Consider the following 17,462-nt stretch of genomic DNA (forward strand, 5'->3'; position numbering starts at 1 on the left):
ATATATATATATGATGTAACAATGATTAATGAAAAAAGAAGGCCAGGAATTTGAAAGAGAGCAAGCAAGCATACGTGGGAATGTTTGAAGGGAGGAAAGGGAAAGAGGACATAGTAGTCAGAGTTCTTTAAAAAGAACAGAAATGGGCCAGGCATTGGTGGCACATGCCTTTAATCCCAGCACTCTGGAGGCAGAGGCAGGTGGATCTCTATGAGTTCGAGGCTATCCTGGTCTCCAGAGCACATGCCAGGATAGGCTCCAAAGCTACATAGAGAAACCCTGTCTCAAAACAAAACAAAAAGAACAGAAATGAATGACAGGATGACAGAAAGTCTAAGGATTCAGTAGTTGTTCAATTAGTGTTCAGGCCATGAGACCAGATGTCTGAGCAATCCCCGTTTGGTGATGAAGTCCAAGGGATGTCCTAGAGAGCTGCTAGTCTTCAGTCTATGTTGTGGTCCTGAAGAAGTTATATTCCAACACCAGTGAAGTTATGCATCAGCATCAGGACAGGTGAACTTTCCAGAGAGAGTGAGGGTAAAAAGACAGTACCTTCCTTCTTCCATGTCCTTTTTATGTGGGCTCCAATAAGAAGGTGTAGCTAAAATTTAGGAGGGTGTCTTCTGACCTCAAATGAAATGGATTTAGGGTGGGTCCTCAGACCTTAAATAATACAACCAAGAAAAACCCTAATATATATGTCCCAAGTGCTTGGATTTTAGTAAATTAAAGATGTAATCAACACAGGGGAAATGTTATGATTATGAGATAATTCTAAAAGCAAAAATAGTAATAAAAAACAGAAAAGAAAATAATCTTGCCTTTCAGTGCCTCAACCTGAAGGTTAAGTCCAATAAACCCTTTATAATCTCACTCACACTGGAAATCTAAACAGTTTCTGTATAATAGAGCCTACTAGGAGGTGAGTTTTGTGAAATATGGCTACAAAATCAAACTTTAAGTTATAACATTTTGGAGACTTAATGTGTCACAGCAAGACTATGAGTGAATATTGAGATGATTAAAAGTTTTTATTAATAGAAATTAGTTATACATAATAATAGGTTAAATGACATTTCATACATTTATATAATGTATGAAGATTACATTCTCCCCCCAAGTTAATGTATTTTTGTCTTTCTGTTGTGGGACACATTTCCTGGAGAGAGAAGTATAAATATCTATTCACCCCAGATATGGAACCCACAATAGAGCAAAGTAACCATGCCACCAAATTCCAATTTAGTGAAGCAATGAAATTGTTAGGTAAGGGTGAGTGGCTACTCAAAGGAGCACATATATCTAAAAGACAGGTTCCTTGCCAGAAGGACCAGCCCAGCATGGGTGAGGACTCAAGGAACCTGGAAGCCATGAGATCTTTACTTGTCTTGTTGGCAGCTCTAAAGATTAGAGTTTCCTTTCCTCAGCTGTTCTCACAGCTTTTATAACTTTAAGGAAGAATGGGACTTTGTGAATCAGGAATTGCTCGAGACTTCTGAATTGCACACTTAGCGGGCATTGGTGGTATAGTGGCGAGCATAGCTGAATTGAACACTTCCTGAATCTCAAGGAAGGAATGCTTCCACCCAGAAGAAATTGGTGTAATACATATTCTTTGCCATTTTTCCATTAAAATATAACTACCTCATTTCCCTCCTCTTTCCTCCCTCCAACACTCTCTCATATATTCCACCATTTCTCTCTCTCATATTCCTGGTCTCTTTTTCTTTAATTGCTTCTGTTGCATACATATATTTCAAGTAGAATGTATCTCCAAGATCATCACTAAAGTTAAATTGGGGGGTGATGGATATGCTTATTAGCTTAGTTCTTATCTTGGGGTTTCAATTGGTATGGCAAAATTTGACTTACACTTCCACAGGACTCCTCATCATTGAAGGAAGTCAGGATAGGAACTCAAACAGGACAAGATCCTGGGGACAGGAGTTGATTCAGAGGCCGTGGATGAGTGACACTTACTGGTTTGCATCCATATGGCTTGTTTGGCTGGCTTTCTTACAGAACCCAGGACTACCACCCCAGGAATGGCACTACCCATTATAGGATGGGCCCTCCCCCATTGATCACTAATTGATAAAATGCATTACAGCTGAGTATCTTGGAGGAATTTCCTCAACTGAAGATCTTTACTCTGTGATGATTCCAGCTGTGTCAAGTTAACATGCAAAATCAGCCAGTACAGCTCTAGTATTCCTTTTATACTGCATACTTCTATGGGTACACCCTGCAACTTAAACATGTATATTTTTCTCTGCGAATGGCCCCTCCTTAAAGCTGGGAATGAAGTGGTAAGTCACCTGTATACTTACACAAAGGGAAACTATTATCAAAACCTAACTAGACAATAGGGCCATGGAAACTGTTGAGCATACTGAGAGTCAGAGGTGGGAAAGAGGGACTGGCCTTTTCCTGGAGCAGAAAGGTGGACTGTAAAAAGACACTTGACATCTCTCTTCAAGCACTGATCTCTCACAACTACCCATCATTCATTTCATCAATGACAAGAAAATGGTAAGTCAGTTCTAAGTCAATGCACAGGGCACTGAGATATGCACAGAGAGACAGAATAAATGATGAAACAAAACTTACATGAGATGAGAGGATGTGAAATATCCCCCCATGTGTTTTCTTAATCCATTGTGTGTTGTGTTAATCTAAGAAAATAAGTTACAATGTAGAAGTGTAGCAAAGACAGGGGGATCAGGAAACGTAAGGACTGAGAAAGATTAGAGGGAAAATTAGAACGGAAATTATTAAATTGCACATGCAAGCCATTGTCACATATCTTAATTAAAGATAAACAAAAGTTGGAATTATTTTAAAGAAATGTCCCTTCCTACTGTTGTCTTTGCAGCCCATTGACCCAAGAGCAGAGCATATCTGTGTCCATTGGGAAGGATCAGAGGAAGGGGGCAGCTGGTCCACTAAGGGCTGCTCTCACATGCACACCAATGACTCCTACACCACCTGCAAGTGTTTCCACCTGTCCAGCTTTGCTGTGCTCATGGCTCTATCCCTCGAGGTATCAAGTCTTGCAGGTCTCAACTATGAAAGTGATTTTCACTTTAATATATGTCTATAAAAGTTAATTGACTGTAGGTTTGTTGAGAGATGATACCAAGAAACACCCATGAAAAAAAATGAGTGTGGTTTTGTTGCCACCTCTGTTATCTCACTGATGTCCTGTTGAAAGATTGATTGCCCAGGGTTTAATGAACTGAACTGACTGGCTAAGAATATGTCTTCCTTGCTTCTCCACCTGACTCTTCCATGTACATCCCTCTTGAAGCTACATGCTTGGTCTAAGATGGTGACCATCCATGAAAGAGGAGAGCCATGTTTTTTCTCAAATGTTAGTTACTTTACTAAAATACTGTGTAAAATACTGTGACTGAAGTCAATTTAAAGAATAAGGTACATTTTGCTGTCCGATTCCAAGGCATGGCATCCATCATGGCACAAAATGTGTGGCATCACAGCAGAAGTAGGAAGATGAGCAATCATATTTTGTCCACAGACAGGAAGCAGAGAAAGAAAAAAGGTAGGGGGAATGAATGGGGCACAGTTATAAACCCTCAATACCTTCCTAGAGAGACATATACTTTTTGGAGACATTGTACCTCCTACAGGCTCTGTAACCTCCCCAAAGTGCACCACCAACTGGAGAAGCAATGTTGAAATACACAAACTGATGGGGACATTTTCCTTTTGAACCCCCACAAAGTGCATGGGTAGCTTGACTCCCCTGATAGAATTTTTAAACAAACTCTCAAGAAATAATGGTAGTGGATTGTGGAGATAAAATGGGAACAGTATGGGTGGCAATGCAAACAGTATTTATGAGTTAATTACCACTTTGGGTATAGAGGGCTTATAGCACTCCTGGAAAATGCTTCAAATCAGTTCAGAACACACAATTCAGAGTTATTATAACTGAAGGATATTTCTTCAGTAATTTTATTTCAGCTGTGTCCAGTGGTACCATTTCCTGAAGATTTTATAGTAATAGAAAAACAAAATCATGACTCAAGTCATTTTTAAAAACACAGTGGTGGAAACATCAGGTAGATGGGTTAAGCAAAGCTGAGGAAATTCTGAGTCTTCTGTGTGTCTGGAGTAAGCACAACATATCAAGGAAAACCTTCAAATGTTGGGAAGTGAGGTTGGCAGACCCCAAAGTGGTAGGGCCAAGGGGATCTGGAATTGGACGCATTACTGCACTTCCAAAATAGTTATACCGAAATTTTCCCTGGTTGAACCAAACTAAGTCAACTGGCTATTATCAAAGATTCATCATGGCTCCCTCGAATTTCCAGAGGTCAACTATGTCTCAGGTTATTTAAATTGAAGGAAACTCACCTAATGTCTTCCTCTCCACATCAAATAACAAAATCACCAAAGCTGCCTTTTCATAAGAAATAAAAAATATTTATTTAAGGAATAAATATCAATGACAATGACCCAGTGAAACAGGTCCTGATTACTCCAAATACCATGTTTTTATAGTAAGAGAACAAATAAAATAATGGATAAAGTCAATTCAAACACAATTGTGGGACATCAAATTGGTGGACCACAGGAAGTTGGGAAAGCTGGCACAGCCTCGATGCTGATGACATTTTGAGCCTTTGGGTTAATGGAAGTTAGGAGTCTCCTTGTGCATTTCAAAAGGATCTACAGAATATACATAAGGATACTAGGTAACACACAGGTGGTAGTAGATGATACCACAGGGCTAATGACAACTATAATAATGTTATTGACATCCTGCAATGCTCCAACTTTCCCCCGTCGCAGGTTTCAGTCAGCAAGTCAGCCTTGTAGAATGTTTAAGACTTGTGATTTTTAGTCTGTAATTTAAATTTTCACTCCCCCATTTCACTTTAGCCCGTTTATTAATATTTTACTATTCAATGCCCATCATGCTGTGTACTTTCACATGCATGTTTCATTTAGTTAATATTTATCAACTGAATACTGTGTGCTAAGCACTAATCTCAACATTGGTGGTACAACAGATAACAAGCCATGGCAAGCTCCCAGGCTTCCTAGTGTTAATGTGCATGATAACTGTTGTATAGACATGGAGACGCTGAAATATTCTTCTGTGGCTTATAGGAGGACTCTGTGCTTTCTGCACTCTCTGTGATCACCTATGTGGGACTGAGTCTTTCTCTCTTGTGCCTATTCCTGGCGGCTGTCACCTTTCTCTTGTGCCGGCCCATCCAGAACATCAGCACTACACTCCACCTGCAGCTCTCCATTTGCCTCTTCCTGGCCGATCTCCTCTTCCTCACAGGCATCAACAGAACTGAGCCTAAGGTTGGTGACCGAATCAAGTTACTTCATTGTCCTAATCAATCATAGTCATCTTGTCCTGAGAAAGTTTGAAGAGGGAGAGGTTTATCTGCAGAGATGTTAGGAAGAAATGCAGGATGAAATTTTCAGCTCCTTTTCTGTGTAGAATTGGAGGAGTTTGTGTATTTGGCCATTTTGGAACTGAGAACATTCCTAACAGTAATGTTACCTGACGATGTTCTTGGTGTGTGAGTTATCTATGTGTAGTGCATGGACAGGACTGTACGGGTGTGAGCAGTTATGGTTATGAATGTAGCAGCCAGAGAAAGGTTTCAGGTGTCTACTGTGTCCTCCTTACTGACTTGAGGCATGGTCTCTCATTGAATCAAGAGCTTGCCATTTTGGCTAGGGTGGATGACAAGAGAGCTTTTCAGATATACCTGCCTCCCCAACCCCATAGTGCTGGGGTTGTAGGCACCAGGCACGCACAGACATGTCCAACTTTTATGTGGTTGTTTGGAATTAGAACTCATGTCCTCATGTTTGCAAAGCAAGTGCTCTTACTTACTGAGTCATCGCCCAAGCCACAACTAAGTTTCAGAATATCTGTTAATAGAGGTAAACACATACATTTGAGGTATGCCCATTTTTCACCAACATGCTAAAGATACCTCTGTTAACATCTATACATAGCTTAAAAGTCACCTTTAGGGCCAATGGAAATGGTAAAAATACAATATACTGTAAGAGGGAAGTTCATATGAATCAAACCAGGAGTGCATACAACTACTTTTCATACTTTAATTGTTAGAGTCCTGCCACTTGGTCCCATCAAACTACAGGGCATGCTGGGTGATGTTGTTTTTGGCTGGGAAGTTCTTTCCCTACCTACCAGACTCCAGAATCAGGAGTATGATTAGAGGCTTGAAGTGATTGACAGTCAATTTGATACTATGCTTTGAAGGTGATTTTTATCTTTTTATCCTTGTTGCTGTTTGGACTTGTTGAAGTGACTTCTCACATTGATAATGCAGCGAAATAATATTGAATCATTTTTGTGGACAAATTTGTCCATACTGATTGTGTACACAATGTATTTTTTAGAATATTTTATAACATGAAATATGCGCTTTATGGTAGTTATGGGTCATGGGTTTGAACTTGTTGATGAGTTAACCTCAAATATAATGATGATAAGGATGGGTCCCAATAATATAGCAGAAAACTGGCAATAATTAAGTGAATTCTTCAAATTAGCCAGCAACAATGCATTTTAATATTTCTAGCACCAGCACAAAGAAACGGTATATGTCTGGATGATAAATATGTCAATGACACTAACTTGATCATCCCATGCTGTGTACACATATTGAAGTGTTATAACATGCCAGAGGACTGTGTTCAGTTAGTAGGCATCCATTACAATAATAATGCATTGTTTCTGTAGTCAGTCACTTGGGAAGCTTTAAGAGGATTGTGAGTCAGAGGCCAGCTCTGGCAACATAGTGAGACTCTAGCTCAAAATAAATAAATAAAAATACAGAAAAGTGGTGGGCTTGTCAAGAAGGGATTGCTACACTGGGCTTAGGACTCATCAATACTTCGTTTTTGATGTTGTGAGTGATTTTTGTAAAGAAGGACAAGGGTTTCCTTCTAAATGTCTCTGCTCTTCTGTCACAGGCTGATGTAACAAAGGAAGTCTTATCAGACTTTGAAGGTCCCCAGTGGAGGGCTTTACTATCCTTGGGGAGGATTTGGGGGGGTGGGTTGGGGAGGTTGGTGGGGAACATGGGAGGATGGGAGGGTGAGGGCATGGGGATATATATATATATATATATATATATATATATATATATTACTCATATATATAAATATGAGTAGTAATTAAAGAATTTAAATTAAAAAAAAACAAAGGAAGTCTTCCCAAAAGTGGCCCTTTGAGTTTTGATTTTTAGCTGCTAGAGGAAGCTAGGAATATTTATCTATTAGAAAAAAATTTGGTCTTCAGTACGGTGCTTTGCATCACTGAATGAATAGATCAAGCTAATTAACATATGCATTCTATCTAAAGACTATCATCTTGTGTGTCCAGAATACTTTAAATCTACCCTTAGCTGTTTCTGAAGGGTGGGTACGATGCAAACTGATAGAGAAGTTACCTCACATGTTTAAGACTCTGCAAAAACAACCAACCCCCAAAACAAATATACACAAATATTAGGAAAACACAGAAAGCAAAATATTAGATAAAAATGAAACAAAATAAGTAAAAACTCTGTCTCCACTTTCATGGTAAATATGAAATATCCTTATTAAAGAAATGTTTTGTTTCTTATGTGTTATTTTAATTTACTACCTTTATACATTTTGTTAATATTCTCCCCTAAAAGGAGGCTATGTTTCCTTTTGTAAATGATATTTGCCAATTTTTGATATTAGGATCTGATTTCGTAGAGTGACCAGGGAAATAATGTTATAGTACCAGCTGCAAAGTGTTTGTGACCACAAGAAGACATATATTTAAAAACTCAATATCCTAATATTTATTTGTATTATCATCGTATTTTGATGTGTAAGTTTGGGTGTCCATATGCTGAAAGTAATGAAATCTCACCTTGAGAGAACATTTATCATATTATACAGTACTAATAAACAGTGAATATTGTTCTCTGGGTGCTCATCATCATTTTCTCTAAACACAGATACCACAACAAAGAGTTAAAGAACATATTTTATTTTTGTTTTTTATATGAGACACATTCAGCTAGGAAGGAACACAAAAGCAAGATGGAAAGGAAGTCACAAATGGCTGTTTTCAAAAATGTGCTTAGCAACTATCCACAAGGATGACACCAATGAACAATCTAAGCAACAGTGGAGAGGCTACTTTAAATGCCCTCCCCTGATAATGAGATTGATGACTGACTTATATGTCATTCTAGAGCCTTCATCCAACAGCTGATGGAAGTAAAAGCAGACACCCACAGCCAAACACTGAACTGAACTGGAACCCAGTTGCAGAGAGGGAGGAGTGATGAGCAAAGGGGTCAAGACCAGGCTGGCAAAACCCACAGAAACAGTTGACCTGAACAAGAGGGAGCTCATGGCCCCAAACTGATAGCTTGGAAACCAGCATGGGACTGATTCCGACCCCCTGAATGTGGGTGTCAGTGAGGAGGCCTCAGAAATCTATGGGGCCTCTTGTAGTGGATCAGTACTTATCCCTAGCATAGGAATGGACTTTCGGAGCCCATTCCACATAGAGAGATACTCTCAGCCTAGACACACAGGGGAGGGCCTAGGCCCTATCCCAAAGGATATGACAGACTCTAAAGATCCCCCATGGAAGGCCTCACCTTCCCTGGGGAGCAGAAAGGGTATGGGATCGGTAGGGTGTTAGTGGTGGGGGGAGGAGGGGAGAGAGAGGGAACTGGGATTAACATGTAAAACAATCTTGTTTCTAATTTAATTAGAAAATGGGAAATAAATAAAATAATAAAAATAAATAAAAATAAAGTGCCTAGCATAAACAATTGCAGGTAGATTCCCCTGAAAACCTCCAGGGGGCAGCAGAGAGCACATGTCATACAGGTCCTTTTGGAGTTCAAGGACAATGGAGTATGGATCTGTAAACCCTTGAGCATTAACAATTTGAGTGTGCTCTGAGAGTATCCACTCTTTGACATTTTATGACCTGGTTATTGATTAATGTGGCAAGTAAATTTCAATGACAAGAAGGGGCTCCCTCAATGTCCATTTTCTCTCAGAAAGTTGTTACAGAATTCTGTTGAGATCCCAGGCCAACAAACAGTGAGTAGTTGGTACTAAGAATCGAATAAGGTACACCCTGCCTCTACCCCCACTCTCTACCCTGCCTCTACCCCCACTCTCTACCCTGCATCTACCCCACACTCTCTACCCTGCCTCTACCCCCACTCTCTACCCTGCCTCTACCCCCACTCTCTACCCTGAATCTACCCCCACTCTCTACCCTGCATCTACCCCCACTCTCTACCCTGCATCTACCCACTCTCTACTCTACCCCCACTCTCTACCTACCACTCTCTACCCTGCCTCTACCCCCACTCTCTACCCTGCCTCTACCCCCACTCTCTACCCTGCCTCTACCCCCACTCTCTACCCTGCCTCTACCCCCACTCTCTTTTCTCCCACCTAGATACTATGCTCCCTCATTGCCGGAATGTTGCACTACCTCTACTTGGCTTCCTTCATGTGGATGTTTCTGGAAGGACTACACCTTTTTCTCACTGTGAGGAATCTCAAAGTGGCCAACTACAGCAGCTCAGGAAGATTTAAGAAGAGGTTCATGTATCCTGTAGGCTACGGAATCCCTGCTTTTATTGTCACCGTGTCTGCGATAACCGGCCATGAAAATTATGGAACACATACCCAGTAAGCATAGTGTATGTGCAAGGTGGAAATGTATAAATGTAACTTCAACATCAAATTTTTCATTGGACAACTAACCTTCTGTTTTTTATATTGGTCTTCAAACCAACCTGACTGCATATTACTGTCTTTGGCAAATCCCAACAGTGTTGGTTCTCAGTTTCTTGTTTTGCTGTTTTTGGCTGAGTTAACATTTATTTTAGTTATAATATGAAAAGTTGTTCATCCATAGCTACTGAGTTTTAAATTCCCCATTGCTTCTCCAGTCATTTAATCTTTCCCAATATTTGATCACTTCCTACTTTAGGCTTGGGAAAGCTGATGCTCTGTGCACCTATCTTGTGTCAGATAAGAAGCTGAAATCCAGCTTGGAAATAATGGTTCTGCACAGTCTTAGATCATACACTGGGGGCTTGTGTTCAACTCCTATTGTGAGAGACACAGCTAATTCTTATCTCCTATCCACAGCTGCTGGCTCAGCCTTCATAGAGCATTCATCTGGAGCTTCTTGGGGCCAGTGGCAGCCATTATCCTGGTAGGTGACTATTATTGGTGGATGTGTCTACACTCAGTTGGCCAAAAATAGAATGCACTTGTTTTCTGTTAAAGTGGAACTAAGGTGAAGATGTGGAACCAGAGCTCAGTCTGAAAGGTACTTGTTCCTGAATATATTGTCATCATTCAGCTGCCCCTCGTTTGCTCATCTTCCTTTAGCTGATTTTTCAAGTATGTTGTTGAGAATTTTACTGAAGTATGCAAGGAACTATGGTTCAATTTACCCCCTATTTCTTCACTCCAATTCTCCTTCCAACTGTACATCCTCCTCTTTTTTCTAACATATGCAACTAAGTCAAACTAATATAGCCTGTATGTGCATGGGTGTGGAGCCTAGCATGTCAATGGCTACATACAAAAAGGAATATTGAGTCCCTTTTTCCTATTATAGCTATCAAGATCACTAATTCCTTAGTTGGGGTGAACCTCAAGAGTTCCTTCTTCTCCCGTGCTGGAATTTTTACTCTCTTGATCTTGTGTGGGTCTTGTGTGCATAACCACAATGGCTGTGAGTTCATGAGTACACTAAGCGCGTCATACAGAGAAAACAGCATTCCCCAGTACCTCTCCCCATCCATCATCTCTTACATTATTTCAGGTTACTCTATTACAATTTAAAATATATAACATAGCAGCCCACCATGGATTGTTTTTAAAGTTCTAGATTCATTAGTTGTTTTGTGCATTCAGAACATATTGAGGGAATATCCATCTGCTCTGTACAAGATGTTTTTCTATTTTCGAGAAACGTATTAATACTTTTTGCCTAGGTCAGTAATAGTAGCTTTTCTACTTTCAAAATGTCCTAATTTGAACAAAAATTATACAGGAAACTAAACAAGAAATTAGGGCAACTAGACATATATTATTTGCTGTGCACAATAAGTCAGAGAATGTCCATGGAATCCTTATGGAGCCTGAATTGTTTGGAGAATGAATCTCAGATCCAACCAAAGTTGTATTATAGGAAGAAAAGATCCTAAAGGAAAACTCTAATGCATTTTCTCATGCCATTCCCACAGATAAACCTGGTGTTCTACTTTCAGACTATGTGGATTTTGAGAAGCAAGCTTTCTTCCCTCAATAAAGAAGTTTCTACTCTTCAGGATACCAAGTATGAATTACAGAATCCATTCTTCCCAATGCAACATTTTCTAGGAGAGAAACCTTGATGGAATATATGGTAATGGGTCTGGCTCTGGTTCCTAGATAGAATTCTTGGTTAGTATGTATGAAGCCCTGGCTTCCATACCCAGACCAACCTGCAAAACACCAGAACAGCCGTGTGTTGGTGGCGCATGCCTTTAATCCCAGCACTAGGGAGGCAGAGGCAGGCTGATCTCTGTGAGTTCGAGGCCAGCCTGGTCTCCAGAGCGAGTGCCAGGATAGGCTCCAAAGCTACACAGAGAAACCCTGTCTCAAAAAAACCAAAAAACAAAACACCAAAACATTTTTCAATGTAGAAAAATGTAGAAAAATTCTACATGCCCACCCCCTGGTCATAATCATGGACAATGAATAGAAGAATAAGAAAATTCTACATTTCAGACAAACTAGTGTACTCCTTCAATTGTATTCTAAGACATTTTTATTGTTTAAATTTTGGCCAATTCATATTAAGGTAGACAGTATCTATTTTACCTCACGGTCATAGGAAGGTCAAGGCAAGTAGATCTTGAAGTACCTGGCACTACTTCATCCTCAAATCGAAAGAAGATGGTACTGAATGCATTCACATATACAGATCCCTTTCTGGACAGAGCACCATCCCAGTGCAGTCAAATGCTACTGCCCACACTGGGCACGAATTCCTTCCTCAATTTCTGTAATCAAGATATTCCTAGAGGTCAACCTTAATTGAAATAGTCCTTCACTGGTGTGTACAGAAGCAGGCCATTTAGGTGATTTTATTCCCTACTCACTAGACAATTGATGTATCACACTGCACCCCTAATTAAATTGAAACCCAAACACTTCACTTTTAAACCATTACATTCTACTCCTTGTCCTCAGGCTCACAGCCATCTCATAATGAAAAATCAATGCAGTCTAAATCAAAAGCCCCCATAGACACTAACAGTTTCAACATCTTAAATAGCACCAAATTCCTCAAGTGTGAGCTACTATAGATTTTTTTCTTTTATTTTTTCATACATTACGTCCTGACTGAAGTTTCCCCTCCTGCCACTCCTTCCAGTCCCTCCCCACATCCCTTCTCCCCAGATCCATTTCTCTTCCAAAATAAAAGAGCAGGCCTTCCAGTGTCTTACACTGAACATGGCTTAACAAGCTACAATAAGACTAGGCACAAACCCTCATATCAAAGCTGGATAAGACAGCCCATTAGGAGGGAAAGGGTCCCAAGAGCAAGTGAAAGGGTTAGAGACAATTCACTCCCACTTTGGGGACTCCTGAAAGAACACCAAGCTATACAACCGTAAGGCATATACAGAGAACCTAGCTCAGACCCATACAGGGTCTGTGTTTGTTGCTTGAATCTCTAAGAGCCCCTATGAGCTCCGCACAGTTGATTCTGTGGGCCATGTTCTCATGGTATCTTCTATGCTTCTGGCTCCTACAGTTCTCCCTCCCCCATTTGTGCAGGGTTTTCCTGGCTCCACTTAGTGTTTGGCTGTGGGCCTCTGTATCTGCTCTCATCAGTTGCTGCATAATGCCCCAATGATGACAATTGGGCTAGGCAGCAATTTATGAGAATAGCAGAATACCATTAGGAATCACTTCATTTACTATTGTTTTTGCCACTCATATTTGTTTCTATCAGGGGTCTCTGGGCTATCCTGCCTCTGATTCCTGGCCATCCATGGAATGTCAAGTGTGGGCTCACTCTTGTGGTATGGCCCTCAAGTTGGACTAGTCATTTGTTGGTCACTCCCACAAGTTCTGCACCACCATTACTCCAGTGCATCTTGCAGACAGGAGAGATACATTTTTTAATAAGCAAAAATATTTCCAAAATACTAACATAACACATAAAAATATGGTTTCCACCAATGCCAACTTAACATGTAGTGAAAGCCTGATGAGCAGTATTTAACTTTCTTGTCATTGTTTTCTTCTAGGGTCATGACATTTAAAGCCATTGTTCAGCTATTTGTATTGGGATGTTCTTGGGGCATTGGCTTATTTATGGTCTTTGAATTCGGGAAGACAGTTAGATTGATCATTGCCTATCTATTTACCATCATCAATGTCCTGCAGGGGGTTTTGATATTTGTGGTACACTGTCTGCTTAATCGCCAGGTAAGGCTGTCTCATTTCTTACCAACCTAGCAGCAAAATTCTATTAGACCAGTTGCTCATTATTTAAAATAGTTTTAATTTTTGCCTAGATATTTCACACGTTGTATCTTGTATTTAGTTGGCATTTAAGCATGTGTCTTAAAGGAATGTCAAGACGAGATCGACTATTCTGCATTTAAAAAAAATAGCACTTTCTTACCAAGTTTTCAAACTCAGTGGCTTAAAAACTTAAGATTTCTTTCTTGTACATGGTATATAATTGTCCCTTGGTTGAATTAGTCTTGGTGAAATGTAAAAGTCTTCACTTGACAGTGATTTAGCCTAGCATTATGGACATAGTGTGGGATATTATTTGTCTTGTATAAAATGAGGAGATTATATGTAAACCACACTTTAGATCTTAAAGCTTATACATAGTTGTTACAGGTGTCATCATTTCTGCACTCTTTGGATTACACAAAGCAAACTTCATGATCAAATTTGAATTCACCAGGGAGGTGATGGGTTGTGATTAGTATTATATAGAATGACACTAGGACATTTGGCACAATCCACCTCACCCTCGGTTCTTCCATTTAGTAGTTTGTTTTGTGACCTCAGGAGGATTCCTGTTCTCTCTGAGTCTACTTTATCATCTGGAAGTGTTACAAAGTCTTACTTTGAAGGGTTAGGATTCTGTAATTCAGTACAATATAATCCAGTAGCACAAGTTGTTTATTGTGAATGTCACTATAATTATACTTTAATTTCTATTTACAACAATCCTTGGTGAACTTTTTGTTGTTCGTTTCTTTGCTGTTGGATATAAATACCAACAGTTAAAGTGCTAATACAAATGGACTATCATTATAGTAGTTCATTAGTTCTTCTCCCATCACTTTGTGCCTCCTCTGTGTTTGGTACTCCTCCCTCACAGTGAAATGGCTTAGGAAAGGTTAAGTTACTTTGACCATGATCTCCTCCCCTCTGGAGTCTTGTTCTTAAAAGTTTCTCCCTTCTGAAAAAAGGTCTTTTTTAAAAAGATTTTATCTATTTATTATATATACAACATTCTGCTTCCATGTATATCTGCACACCAGCAGAGGGCACCAGATATCATAACGGATGGTTGTGAGCCACCATGTGGTTGCTGGAATTGAACTCGGGACCTCTGGAAGAGCAGTCGGTGCTCTTAACCTCTGAGCCATCTCTCCAGCCCCCAAAAGATTCTTATAAAGTATTTTACAGATCAAATGGTTCCTTCTTCCCTGCTGGGAGAGGATCATGGGTAAATAAAAGTTTTCCTTGGAGATACAATGTTGTGTGATGTTTTACAGATCAAGGGGCTCTTCTTTCTTTTCTGTTGTAAAACAGCCCCTTGGCCTGCAACTGGTGTGATATGATTACAGCCTTTTAACTTTGAAAATCCTTACCTTGCCCTGATTCTCTTCCAAGAGATTTTTTTTCTGAAGGGCTAGTCTGCTCTTGGCAGGCTTGCTAATTATAAAGGACTCACTATGTTTTTTATTTTAATTTTTTATTAATTTATTTTTACATTCCAATCCAAGTTCCCCCTCCCTCCTCTCCCCCATTCCCCCCTCTACCTCCCATCTGCTCCACAGAGACTGTAAGGTCTCTCCTAGGAAGTCTATTAATCTGTCCCATCATCTCATTGAGGCAGGACCAAGGCACCTCTCCACCCCCCCACACACACACCCCTGTGACTAGGCTGAACAAGGTATTTCTCCATATAGAATAGGTTCCAGTAAGTCAGTTTGTGCATCAGTGTTAGATCTTGGAGCCACTGCTAGTGGCCTCATATATTGTCCCAGTCGCACCATTGTCACCTATATTAAGGGAGTCTAGTTTGGTCTTATGCAGGTTCTCAAGTTATATTTTTAATACGACAATGATTTTTTAAAGGCAGATTATGGAATTGTATGGTGCCCTTTCACGTATACTGCTAAATATTACTGTCGTAGGATTTAGATTGTATCACCCGAATTAGAGATTAAAAATGGATATTTTTCTATTGAGTTCATGTGAAAGTTAATGTTGCTTATTAAGCGACTCACTTACATCTATCGTTCGGTAAATTTTGGCCACCATCATCACTCTCGTCTTCCTCTGCCTTTTCATCTTCACCACCACCACCATCATCATCCTATCACTGTCCTTCTCAGTATCATCACTGTCACATTCATCATCACAGTCATCTTATCATCACTATATTATCATAACCTTCTTCTTCATTATTGTTATCATTCTCACCACCATCACCACCGCCATTATCGCTACCATCAACATTGAGACTCTTGTCACTACTGTCATTAATACGTCCTTTGTCATACTTATTACCACCACCATAGTTATCATAATCATCGTATGTATCACGCCATTCTCACCACCATTGTCACCAGTCATCATTAACACCACCATAGTTATTATGATGATCACCATCATATATACTACCATCATCAGTATCACTAATATCATCATCATCATCATCATCATCACTACCACTTTGGTCACTGTGACTGTATCACATAATCATCATATTAATCTTTATCAATCCTAATGGGACTATTCTGATCATTAGCATTATCTTTCTTATCATCAGCATTATCATGGTTATCATTATCAGCATCACGACTATCCTTATCTTCATTATCACCATCACTACCATCACATTCAGTAGTATCACAATTACACAATTACACTAATCACCACCATTTTCATTATAATCATCAGCATCACTATCACCACTAGCAACATCATCAAGTCCTTTTGGTATTTAACATAGATTACTTTTTTTATAATGGAAGAAACTGAATTTAAACAAAATTCATAAGCTCAGATATAGTCAAATATATATATATGCATATATATATATATATATATATATATATATATATATATATATAAAGAGTGATAGAGAATGAGAACATGATTTGCTATTTGTGTCTTTTGTATCCCATATTAGATAGATTCCATTTTCTTGAACCAAGTTCTGGGTACGAACCATACTTCTAATTATTCTTTTGAACTTTCAGGTGCGAATGGAATATAAAAAGTGGTTTCATAAGATGCAGAAAAGTGCTGAAATTGAAAGCACTGAGATGTCTTATTCCACCACCCACACCAAAATGGTAAGCTCAACTCCCAAGAGTCGATATGGCCTGATATGATTTCTCATGCGAACAAATTTCCTCTCTGTTCCTCGAAGACAGAAATTTAAAATATGGCCTACAGTATACAGTCACAGTTTCTAAATTTGGCACCCAAATTCTTTCCTTCATTCTCTAATTTCTTCTAGCCTTCCTCCTTCATTAATTCTTTTCTTGAGCTTGTCTTCTCTCTCTACCCCACTCACATCTCTTTAAACTTCAATATTCCTTCCTCTATTCATCATCCCTCTCTCATTCTCTTCTATCATTTTTTCTGTTCACTATCATGAATATTCACATAAGACACAAGTTTGTGCTCATTAGGCATTACTAATGAAAAATCTGTAAACAGCACAGGATGCCGCAGTCTCTGGTAAGATCAGTGATACCATTGAGTTTCGTAGTGCAGTTGAGAATTGAGAGATTTGTTACCCTTTGCCTTTGCACTTTCCAACCTTGAGAAAAGACACATAAAACTCATCTCCCTTCTCCTTTCTGAGGTCCAGACCACCTTCTGCTATGCCCTTCACTCCAAATGAGAAATGAATTCACATGACTCCCTATATGTTGGTTTCTTATATGACCATCTCAGTCCCTGTGATGTGTGAGTTTGTCTACAGACTCTGTGAATCAAGATTTTCCCAAGTACTATGATCCTCTGAGAAATCTAGCCTATAAAAATGGGACACTTCTAAAGATGGTTCTTGTTTCTGGATCATTGGTTCTCTTATGAGCCGTAGAATTGAGTTCTTATTTTGTGCTAACTTGCTG

At 39.5% G+C, this 17,462-nt stretch overlaps 1 protein-coding gene across 1 annotated transcript in view; it reads left to right on the plus strand.

Annotated features, from left to right (window-relative positions):
* LOC100765579 (adhesion G protein-coupled receptor E4) overlaps positions 1-16,712 on the plus strand; it is a 34,106-nt gene extending 17,394 nt beyond the window's left edge. Inside the window, exons 9-15 of the mRNA XM_035445843.1 lie at positions 2,876-3,043; positions 5,140-5,343; positions 9,497-9,732; positions 10,198-10,264; positions 11,307-11,398; positions 13,365-13,545; positions 16,578-16,712. Of these exons, the coding sequence (XP_035301734.1) occupies positions 2,876-3,043; positions 5,140-5,343; positions 9,497-9,732; positions 10,198-10,264; positions 11,307-11,398; positions 13,365-13,545; positions 16,578-16,712 (1,083 nt within the window). The remainder of the gene's footprint in view (positions 1-2,875; positions 3,044-5,139; positions 5,344-9,496; positions 9,733-10,197; positions 10,265-11,306; positions 11,399-13,364; positions 13,546-16,577) is intronic.
* The last annotated feature ends 750 nt before the right edge of the window (positions 16,713-17,462 follow it).

Source organism: Cricetulus griseus, chromosome 5, assembly GCF_003668045.3.
Source record: "Cricetulus griseus strain 17A/GY chromosome 5, alternate assembly CriGri-PICRH-1.0, whole genome shotgun sequence".
Lineage (NCBI taxonomy): Eukaryota > Metazoa > Chordata > Mammalia > Rodentia > Cricetidae > Cricetulus > Cricetulus griseus.